The sequence below is a fragment of the Amblyomma maculatum genome, chromosome 2 (assembly GCF_055883805.1).
Source record: "Amblyomma maculatum isolate TAMU_Amacu chromosome 2, ASM5588380v1, whole genome shotgun sequence".
Lineage (NCBI taxonomy): Eukaryota > Metazoa > Arthropoda > Arachnida > Ixodida > Ixodidae > Amblyomma > Amblyomma maculatum.
Window position 1 is genome coordinate 118,468,765 of NC_139345.1, and position 11,738 is coordinate 118,480,502.

General features: G+C 46.9%; 1 protein-coding gene and 1 long non-coding RNA gene across 2 annotated transcripts in view; one reads left to right on the forward strand and one right to left on the reverse strand.

The window, feature by feature from the left end:
- The window catches only part of LOC146199673 (uncharacterized), a 178,685-nt gene extending 167,707 nt beyond the window's left edge, over positions 1–10,978 (forward strand). Inside the window, exon 3 of the long non-coding RNA XR_014704763.1 lies at positions 10,914–10,978. This is a non-coding gene — a long non-coding RNA (uncharacterized LOC146199673). The remainder of the gene's footprint in view (positions 1–10,913) is intronic.
- On the reverse strand, positions 1,795–4,038 carry LOC146199677 (membrane metallo-endopeptidase-like 1). The gene has a single exon (XM_084592801.1). It carries the CDS (start codon positions 4,036–4,038, stop codon positions 1,795–1,797), a length of 2,244 nt encoding a protein of 747 aa, XP_084448927.1.
- Positions 10,979–11,738: the final 760 nt, after the last annotated feature.

The window sequence follows — 11,738 nt, forward strand, 5'->3', positions numbered from 1 at the left end:
CCTTACATATTGGCAACTATAGGCTGCTGAGCGAACCCCCTGATAAGGTGATAAGAATACTTCATCACCATAATCTGGATAACAAAATGGCATCGGGTTAAGGTGTCACTCGGCAAGAAACGATAGCATGAAGCGTATTTCTCTCATCGCCATCCAGTAGTTCCCATCAACTCATTCTCGGCGAAGTGCCGAGGCTTTTGATTGAGTGTTGCTTTGAAATAGAGAAGTTCAGCCAAACCATACGATAGGAACGACAGCAGCCATTGTAATAACAATAAACATGCTACCAGCTAAGCCTATACTGCAGGACAAAAACCTCTCCCGTGTATATTTGCGCTCAGTGAAAGACTTGGAGATAGTTAAAATGCTGGCAACATGAGCCCCGCATTTCGTGCGGGCCGCTAACATTGAATACAAACTATCATAATGAGCAGCCTTTGATCGTAATTCATGATCGGGCAATTTAGGGTAGTTACTATGTCGACAAACGACACCAGGAACAATTAATAGGACAGCCAACCTTTGTTCTTTCATTTAATACCCCTTTAAAATTTCTTACATGTTCCATTATGCCATAAGGCAATAAAAATATGTTATTAAAAAATTTGATCGTTGGTTAACGATTCTGTTCAGTCAGAAGCAGTTGAATATTACCGGTATTAAGTAGGGCTGTATTTGCGCAATCATGCGCTGCGAAGCCAGGGTTTGGCACATCCGCGATCCTCTACTGCGAAGCAAAAGCACTATGACGCAGTAATAATAGCTGTATATTCGGTGTGAGGTTTAGTCATTGTGGAATTCTTCGGATGATGTGGAAACACTGCCCTAGGCAACCAATCGTTCAATACGCTTCTTGTTTTCTACACAGTTTCATGGAAAGACATGCAAATGTCATGCACACAATGTTTATACTTGTGCTCAGTAAACCTCAAAACTGATTGAAGTTGGCCCTAGGCTATAGTCATTAAGTACTTCGTATTTTCCCCTTGTGCATGATACGATACGCAAATATCATGCGAACGGTAGTATGTATGTATGTAGGTAGAACTTTATTAGGGAGCCGGCAAACGACGGGTTAAAGCATCGTGACGCTGGCCAAGCGTCTAATGTTTGTGCTTAGCAAAACGCAAAAGTTATACATTTACGTCGCTGGTGCCTTGCAAATATCCAAACGCCAGACTAAACAACGGGAAGGCAAACGCTACAAAAAGTGGATTTCTTGAGGCCCGGTGAATAATTGGCTACGGCTAGGCCCACACACGAGAAGAGTCTCGCAGTTGAGGCGCGCTTACTCTAGGTTCGACGTGTTTACCTAAGCTGCTTACATTGCTCGGCTGATTTTGATTACACATTAAGTGGCATAGCTGCCTCGATATGTATTTGTATAAGACTGTCGCTCTGAGCACAAGCAGAGGTTGCCTGTAGAGTAGTTCTCTCAGCACCATACACGCATAACCTTGTTTACACACGGCTGCAGACTGTTATTACCCATTTTTATGCGGATTTTCAGCAAAAACGCAACTTATTCTTGGCACGCTTATGGCAATCCTACTTCCGCATATACTGATACTCCTTTTAATTGTGCGATTTTCATGTTCCTTGCGTTATGCGTACCGAATTCAGTTCTCTATATATTCCCTCTTCTTTATTTTATGTCAACAAACTTGAAAACAGCACTGCTGGAAACAAATGCCTGCTCACATAAGCTGCTGTCTCTAATTTTGCATCTTTAAACACATCAGGAAACTACAAACTCCACAAATATTTATTACGCCGCTCAACGACCGCCTGCCTTTACCAGACCCTACACCGTGTCGCAGGGCTCATCGTGCGGTTTTGTTTGCACCGAAAAGCACGGGAAAACTCTCTGGAGTTCGCCAGCGCGAGATTGACGCGCACGGTTGCAGGGACCAGGCCCAGTTTTGTCTGAAGGCGACTCATCGCCCCTCGGCCGTGGTGGTCGCACAGCGAAAGCGCATAGTTCACAAAGAACAGTTGCATGGGTTCCAGAACCCGAGCGCGGCTGACTCGAACCAAGAGTCTAGCGGATCCGGGCCACTGCTGGAAGGTGTCCAGGAGCGGAGCCACAGAGGCCACGTCCCGGTACAACGACAGCACGTCCACGTGCTCCCGCCAGTTTGCAGTGCCGGGGTTGGAGGTCCAGTAGAGCGAGCCGTATTGACTGAGCAGACATTGCGTCAGCTGTTCGAAGCGCGCGCTCGTGTTATGGCTCCACCATGTGCGGAGCGCGAGCGTGTCGTCGACAGGCTTACCGTCGAGAGGGTCGATGGCGCGTAGTGCCTGAGTCAGTATTGGTCGACCCACAACGGGTATGAAAGGCGCGTCGATGACGTTTGACACGTGCGTTAGGAAGGACACCAAACTCTGGGGCAGGAAAAGAGTGTTCCGCAGCGGGTAGTAGTAGGTGTTGGGGGCGCCGAATACCCGCAGCGGGTATTGCGCGTCCAGGTCGAGGTTCGGCGCCCGCGACGATAAGTAGGCGTGACGCGTGTGCTGGAGCAGGGCGACGACGCTCGCCAGGGGCTCCGACTCCCTGAGAAGCGGCGAGGAGACGCCGTAGTAAAGCGCCGGCCAGTAAAGGCTCGGCGTTGTGCCCAGCACTTGGAGACTTATGCCGGTCAGCTTTGACTGCGCCTTGCGCCTCTCCTCCGAGCGCAAGAAGGACATGCGAGTGGCGCGCTGTCCGGCCGACTGCAGCACCAAAGTGGCGAGCCTCGCCAGCTGCCGATCATACTGGCTCCGGTACACGGCAGAAAACTGGCGACTCAGGGACATGCGCGCCAGCATGGCCGAGCCGTATCGGTACGTTCGTTCCAGCAGGTCGAGACAGCTTTCCAGTCGCTCGGGCACTCCGCTTAGTCCCCTGCTGGACAGCCTATTCACAAAGGCCGACCATGGCTGGTCGGCAGGCAGAAGCGGTGACAGCAGGGTCATCAGCCTGACGCCAGCGTAGTTAGCCAGCGTCCTCTGTGGTGTCTCTTGGACCAGGAGCATGGTCTTGCCGAAGTACGCGCACCGGTCGCATACGATGGTCGTGTTGTGGGCCACGGCGCGTGTACCGCGCAGCGTCTCGGCCAGGAAGGTGGTCCAGTTCCATTTGGCTACCGCACCCAACTGACTGGCGCGAATATAGCGCTGCTCGAGAGGGAGCACAGGAACCATGCGGATGGCCTCCAGGCGCTTCTCGAAGGCGACCACGTCTGCGGCCAGCCTCGACGCCAACGACTCCTTGCTGCTCGCATTGTAGACGACACTCGCGTTGCTGGCCGCCGAGGACAGCAATTGCGCTAGCTGAGTCTCGTACTCAACCAACGACCCCGAGGAGCGCCGATGGAGCAGGAAGCGGCGCAGCAGCGTCTCAGTCGGCTCCACGTGCACCTGGTACTCATCCGTCTGCGACAAGTCCCTACGCAGCACCACGCTGGCCAGCACGCCCTCACCCAGGTCGCGTTCCAAGCCCGCCAGCGCAGACAACAGATTCCAGTCATCGAGAGGCTCGTCCGCGTACGGCCAGCCGCCCAGCCCCACCTGCGAAAGCAGCTCGCGGGCTTCCTGCCAACTGGTGGGCGAGGTCCGGTCGCAGAAGCGCAGCAGCCAGATCGCTTGTGCCGGAAAGCTCCACAAGCCATGGTCGTCCAGCGGTGGCCGGTAGCGGGCCAACGAGTCGCGGAAATCTTCCAGCAGCTGCGCTACCGAGAAGTCGGCGTAGGGCTGATCGCCGACGCGCCCGTCCTCATGGAACCAGGCCGCGGAACAGACGTGGGCATAGAAGTCCTCGCACGGGTCGACCGAATCGTTGAGCTTCCCCCAGAGGTAGTCGCCCTGCCAGCGGCACGTCGCCGTCTTGCACTCGCCGTCGGGCTCTTCGGTAATTTTCTGCTGCGAGTAAAAGCTCTCTAGAGCGCGCAGGATATACTCCGTCTGAATCTTGAGTTTGACCGTGAACACGGTGCAGACGATGCCCAGAGCGAAGCTGAGCCAGATGCAGCTAAGGAGGGCAAGAAGCCGACGCTGCATTATGTCTGAACGCGAACGGGTCAAAGTGGGCGATTAATGGCGGCAACGCGAGGTCGGAAGAGCGAGCAGAACGAGCAGCTCGTGAACTGCGAACATCACTTCTTTTGTTTCGTCTTTGCCGAACCAAATATTTTGGACCTGGAATCTTCCTAGGATACTTTTGCTGGTGATCATTAACACTTATTGAAACAAGTGACGTTTGGAGATGAAAGCTTCATGGGCATAGCCTCATGACATCTCTTGAAAGGGTCGAAACCAAGATACGGCTATATACAAATAGTCATTTATTGGATTCGAAAGAAATATGAAGTGATTTCGTTGTGATGGGGTTTGAGTTTACCTGACCTTTTTCAGCCTAATTCGAACGTTCCAATGACCAGAATGAACCGAAGAACTGAATCAGTGCCTCCTTATTGCCAATCTGCGATATTAAAACTGCGACCCTTCAAGTGAACTTGCTTGGTTGTATTTAAGTTAACCCCACACTACTTACGCGCAAGGCATATTTCATCAATTCATACTTTGGTTTTCTTCTTCCCGAGGCCTGGCTCAGCATTGGAATACCTAGGCGGTTAGATTATAGCAAATACGGCACACTCCAGAAGTGTGCAAGTTTCATATCAGGAGTTTCCAACAGTAAAATAATGAAGCGCCAACAACGAACGAACACACTGAAGTGACACGGACAAGCGCTTAACTTCCTTGTGTTCGTTCGTTGTTGGGGCTACCTTATTTTATAACGTGCACCAACTAGCCCAAAACGTTCTACTGGAGTTTGCAGCAACCAGCTTGTAATAAACTCAATTTATACATGTCATCAGGTCTCCCAGGGCTCCCTCCAGTGGCCTAACCCCAAGATATTAAGTCTGTTACCAACTACTTTTATCCCATCATCCCCTTTAAAATAGGTATAGGTAGTTGCTTCGTTCATAATTTCTGGCGCGCTATGGTTACATTCATAGACTACAGTAAGTTTGTCGATGATGTCACAAATACACTGACTCACTGGATTAGGTGTAACAACCGTATAGATAGCAGGATACAATGCACTGAGTGAAGTCAATCGTAAATGCTCATTGCAACAATTTTAGAGGTCGAGTTTGCAAACAAGAACATTTTAACACTTCTTGGTCTGTGTTTGCAGTCCATCCGCAGAAGTTGCTAGATCCCTGCAATTCTAAAGCATCAAACATTTGAACCAGACACCGCCACTTCACCCCCAATCCCGATAATTTAGCAAGTTCCACAGCACTTCATTCGTTGCAAGCATTTATGAGCGCCCCAGTCACTCAATAAAAACTTTGCGAACCCCTATAAAAAGCTGAAAAAGACTGCACGGCGCCTATTACTATAGAAGCTAGAAGTTTACCTTGTAGTCTGTATACTGTATATTACCTCGCTTTCCTGTGGGCACGACATGTATTTTAAAAAGATCCTGGAGCATAGCAACTGCATCAGTGGGACCTGCGATCGATCGCCGTCCCAGAACTCGGAAAAGTAAGTAAGAGTTCCGAGAATTCCGAGAACTCGGAAAAGTAAGAGACACGGCGGTAAGAGCACCTCTTCCCCTCTCGTATCGCGTCTAGCCCTAAATATTTGGAATATCCAAGCGACAACGGAAAAAGAAATGACAGATAGTATCCTGAATACCTCTTCTCAAAGTTTGCGAAAGTTTATCGCTGCAGACAGAGCTGGCCAGGAATCGATATCGCCGGTACAGTTTAAATATATAGTTTCTGGAGTTAAGAGAAGTTTGTTTCCGCTCCTCTATCTTTCCTGAAACCCATTTCTACGTGACCGGCCTGCAGACATTTCTTTTTGGCAAGACAGCAAAAGCTTCCTTCTTTTTCTTCCTCTCTCTCTCATCAATATATATATATATATATATATATATATATATATATATATATATATATGAACAATGAAGGGCTTAATCGCTGAAGGCCAAAAAATTGTTTTTTGCTAGATGCTATGAAATTGAAGAAGGAAACGAGACACATCAGTTGCTAGTGAAAAGAAACAGGAACGAAATGTTTTCGTAACTGAAAAATTCAGCGTTTTGTCTTCCCTACAGAAGTCGCTTCGACCAAATCCCCTGACAGCGTCACAGCGTCATCCCGTTAATTCTTCAGTGCTGTTCCCAAATGTAAGCAGCGTGACCCAGTTACGAAACAGGTCTCTTATGACGTGGAATGCGTCTTTGACGAAAAGGACGGAGTGGAGAACCGCGTGGGTTATCGTGCGAGGATTGCTGCATTCGTCGTGACGGGCGCCTGCAGGCTGCAACGGTCAAGACCAGTAATGGCCACCATCAGGAGATATAGAACTTTTATCTGCGTTTATTGAATCTGCCTTTTCAATCTGCCCGGTCGGTATATAAATGTGTGTGTGTATGTGTGTGTGTGTGTGTGTGTGTGTGTGTGTGTGTGTGTGTGTGTGTGTGTGTGTGTGTGTGTGTGTGTGTGTGTGTGTGTGTGTGTGTGTGTGTGTGTGTGTGTGTGTGTGTGTGTGTGTGTGTGTGTGTGTGTGTGTGTGTGTGTGTGTGTGTGTGTGTGTGTGTGTGTGTGTGTGTGTGTGTGTGTGTGTGTGTGTGTGTGTGTGTGTGTGTGTGTGTGTGTGTGTGTGTGTGTGTGTGTGTGTGTGTGTGTGTGTGTGTGTTTTCAACTCTATGCCGCTAGTCACCACCTCCCAATAATTCTGCGTTTATCAGCTGTACGAGGAGTTCGTTCGAAATTAAGGTACGACGAGGCAAATCAAATAGTGATTTGGGGCTGAATCAATCTGTCCTCGCGACCACCGGGTATTCACCTATCTCGAGACAAAAAATTGTACTGCAATCAGCAGTGAGGTCTAGATAATGCTGTTTTTCTGATGTGAGCTCACCGAATGTTATGGGCGAATAGCGCTTGTTATGGCCCCGCTACATCAAGATTTCAGCGGTCTTCCGATGACGAAGCAGCTCCACCTCTGTACCACCGTGAGCAAGGAAGATTAGAAAATCGGATATTCCATTGTTGCCGGGCCGCATTTCTTTTATGCAAAGCAAGAGAAAGCGAAGGCAATACAGAAAGCGAGCTAAAGCATAAACTTTAAAAATTTCGTTTATCCCCTTTTACTCTTTCTGCGATTGTTATCACAGAGCCCACTGCCACTGTACGTGAAACCTAAGACGTTAAGGAAAGCAATAAAGCTTACGGGTTTTCTATTTATAAACGTGTAACAGTTTTTAAAATTCTTTCGCTAAGAAATACGGTCACGCACACACACACACGCACAAGCACACACGTATACACTCTCTCACACACACGCACGCACACGCACGCATACACGCGCGCGCACACACACACACACACACACACACACACACACACACACACACACACACACACACACACACACACACACACACACACGGGCGCGGGCGCTCACACTTTTAATAAAATAGCCGCTAGGCATCTAATTGATAACAAGATTGGTTGTATATAGATACCCCGTACGATCAATGCGAGTACCAAATAATGCGCTTGTTCCGATCAAACTAAAGATCATCTTCCACAAGGCCGTCAATATGCGTACAACAGGTATTGCTGCCTTTAGTCGCCCTCCAAACTTCATAGACAGGCTAGTCTCCGCACTGTTAGCAGTCTAGGAAAAAATACACTCCTCAAGTTTATTAGTCTCCTTTTGACTGGAACCACTAAAAGCGACCCTAACAATTATAAGAAACGCTAGAACATAACATTCCGAACATAGAGTTTTGTATAGATTGATCAGCAATAGAGTTACGTTCTTCTTTCCACTAGCGATGCGTGAATGGAATGTCTTCCCTGATGACTTGGTTAAATGTTCATCCCTGAATAGTTTCCCTTCGCAGTTGTCGACTGCTTCTTGACTGCATTATATCATATATATGTCTTTTTTCTTACCTGTGTGAAAATATTGTGAAACATACCTATCCTGGTGACTGTTGTTTCATATCCTTCTTTTCAATTCATGCTCCACCCAGTCACATATGGGATTATATATGGCCAATAATGCAAACACGGGGGCCAGTTGGTTGATCATTCTGTGGAATACTGCGCTACTTGATATACAGAGACAAATGGAAGACGACACACGAATGAAGCGCTACTTGATATACAGAGACAAATGGAAGACGACACACGAATGAAGCGCAATGCGCTTCATTCGTGTGTCGTCTTCCATTTGTCTCTGTATATCAAGTAGCGCAGTATTCCACAGAATTATATATGGATTAGGCAAGTGTAGATTCTGTTCCTGTCATTTCCCGTTCCTTGTATTTTATGCCCCGACTCCGCGACTGCCTGCTCAGTGGGGCTCGCCGTAGGTAACAAATAAACGAAAATCAAATAAAACAAGAGCTTTATTGCACAGAAGCGCGCTTTCGAATGTGCTGATTGGAAAAGCTTGTGCACTTTCTTCATAATCGTTTAATGTCCTGGGGGATGAATTTCTGAGACCAATAATTGTAATTAATCAGCAAGGATACACGCTAGGTATAAAAAAAAATGCACTTCTGAAACTTCTTTACATTTGGTTATATTTCACGAAAAACAACGAATGTATCTTCAATTTCAGCGTTTTCTCTTAACTGCAGATCCCTCTGCCCTACAGCGTGCGTAGTTATGCAAGCTGATGGGAACAATGACGTAGTAAAATGAAAGGTAAACGTGAACGCGTTATCCTCACTCAACACGTGCAGTAGTTCCCTGTACCAATTTTTACAAGCGTCACGTGATAGGGAATAGCTCAATACGATATTTCGTTTTGCTTGAAGAAGAAGGACAATTAAATTTTCTGCTATTTTGGTGACGTACTGATTGAGTTCATGGATTAATTTGGCAACAGATTCGCGAATCTGTTGGTCGCTCCCAGGTAGCACAGTTAACCGGCTCGATATTGGAAATATGCTGGCAAAATACGGACCAAGAGCGGCGCATGGTTGCCAGTATGTTTCTGATATTGGCCATGTCGTTTTATAAGCTGGTTACAACGGGTCAGGCATGCCATTGCTTGCTGAAATTGGCACTATGCTTGAAAACCAGTGATAAACATTGCCCTGATACACGTGTGGCTTGCCAATATTTCACATATGCTTATGTCAGCTCGGCAACATCGTCGATCAGGTCGACCTGTCTTCCAACGTCTCATGTAGACCCTATGTCGCTTAGCAGGCGCCAGTTGTGGCAACCCTGTATTGTAGAGACGCCATAACTTTGGGTGGTTCGAAACTAAAAGCACACAAGATTGTTTACGACGCATTGGCACCGGTCTACCGGCGTCCTCCCTGCTGCGCGCGCCGTTCATTTGCCGGACACTTGAGATGCCGTTTTCAACGCCGTCCAACCAGAGCTAGGATTACACCGACGCCGTGTCATGATTCGCCGTAGGCCCTCTCTCTCCCTTTCTTTTCCCCTCTCCGACGTTGCGTTGTGCGTGCCATAGTTGCCAGTGAAGCTACAATGACGTCACGTGAATAAGCTAGATATGTTCGTGTGCGTTGGCAAATATTTGTCGCTCGCTTAGATTGGAATGAGAACATGTGATATAGGTTCGTGTACGTTTTCAAATATTGCAGGGTGATCTGAATCAGAGCTATTTGGTGCATATTAATGTGGCACTGCCTGCAGCCTAACATGAAAATACGCACAAAGAGACACACGACACGAGGCTGACATTTTAGCCTCGTGTCGTGTTGTCTCCCTTGTGCGTGTTTTCATGTTAGGCTGTAGATTCACGTTATTATGTAAATATTGTTCGCTCATTTTGGTATGACTGCCAACATCTGATATACGTATATGTATGCTGGCAAATATTGTCCGCTCATTAAGATCATGCATCCAATATCAGGTATATCTTGTCATACATTGATCAACATTCCCCGGTTATTTAGCCAGACTGCTAGCGAGCGTTGGTCAACATTTTCACCTTAGACTGCCAAAATCTCATGTGTTTTGACATGAACTTGTTGACAAAACTGTTTCGTTGGTTAAGATATGGCTTTTCAGAATGAGTCCTTCCTCTACGATCCTTGGTGCTTCAAATGAGTCTTTAGAGCTTTTAGTCAAACAATTAAGCAGCCCATTGAACCTGCTCGTGTGCGTAGGTTAAGCAACCAGCGTACACAAATTGCAAAAATAATTCTAGTTCGTCCACCTTATCTCATAGCGGTTCAAGAACATTCAGGCAACATTAGCTCTCAAGCATTGTTATATTATAAAAACTAAAGGCAGTCGCATTTCTTGGCTACTTCATTCGGTTGCATTCTCAGTGTACGTGCACGTGCAGTTTTTGAGACATACGCCCCGACCTTTATCATTATATTCATGTGAATACGCACTGAAGACAGAGACAGTGCATGAAAAACATCCTTGACGAATTATCTTTTGATCTGCACGTGTATTCCTCTTTGACATACAAAAGCGAAGGGTAAAGACCTGTCTTGTATGCCATTGGCACATTGAGTGTCGTGAAACACCTCATCACAGCTGAAGCCGTTCTAGGCGGCCGTCGTGATACTTACGCATGAATACGAGAACCGAACTGAATATTTAGAGCTGAGTCTCTGCTAACACCCGCACTCTGGAAAAGCTCTATAAACTGAAGTTATATAGAAATGTGACCGTCTATAAGTTTACAAACTAATAATGTAAGAGGCTAAAATATTTTATTACTGCATTGTATTTATATAGGGGCTTGCCAACATCAATTATTTTTTTCTGTCCGCCTGTCCGCATTGCGTACCTGTGAAACAGCTTTGTTGTACCTGTAATTTATTTCTAAAAATCTGCAAACTGTGTATATGAGTGGCGCCAAACTATTTTCTGATTGATTTGTCTATTTTTTCATGCCAGAAAGCCACGGCAGCCTACGTTTAACGACGCACTTTACAAGAATGGCGCTGGACTGCACGCAGGAAGCTAAATGACACAATGGACATAGTTTGAAGCAGAAGGAAAGATGACAATGAGGAAATTACGGTAATAAAGTTAAGACAAGCATCATTACGCACGAACAAAATTTGTAACAAATCAGGTGTATTTATGTATGTATGTATGTATGTATGTATGTATGTATGTATGTATGTATGTATGTATGTATGTATGTATGTATGTATGTATGTATGTATGTATGTATGTATGTATGTATGTATGTATGTATGTATGTATGTATGTATGTATGTATGTATGTATGTATGTATGTATGTATGTATGTATGTATGTATGTATGTATGTATGTATGTATAACTTTATTAGGGAGCCGGCAAGCGACGGGTTAAAGCGTCGTGACGCTGGCCAAGCGTCTACCCGGGGTTAAGCCCTACTCTGCACTACCTCATTTGGCCCGTTTGTGGTGGGTTGTGAGGCTTGTGCTTTTCGAGTGCACCCCGGGCCTGCTGGACGGCCCATAGTTGCATGTCCTTGTCAGTATTCTGCACAGCACTTTGAAGTTCCAGCGGGTATGTCCTGGATGCAGCTTCGGTCGGGAACCTAGCACAGTCCCACATGATGTGCCATTGGTCCGCCGGACCCACTTGACAAACACTGCACATATCACTCGTGTAGATGTCTGGGTGGAGGACGTGTAGCACTGCCGGGGCTAGGAGTGACCCGGTTTGCATTTGCCTTAGGATGATCGCTTCCTCCCGACTAAGTGCCGGGTGAGGCGGCGGCATCGTC

Coding starts and splice junctions, on each gene's coding strand:
- LOC146199677 (XM_084592801.1), bottom strand. CDS start 4,038: ATGCAGCGTCGGCTTCTTGCCCTCCTTAGCTGCATCTGGCTCAGCTTC.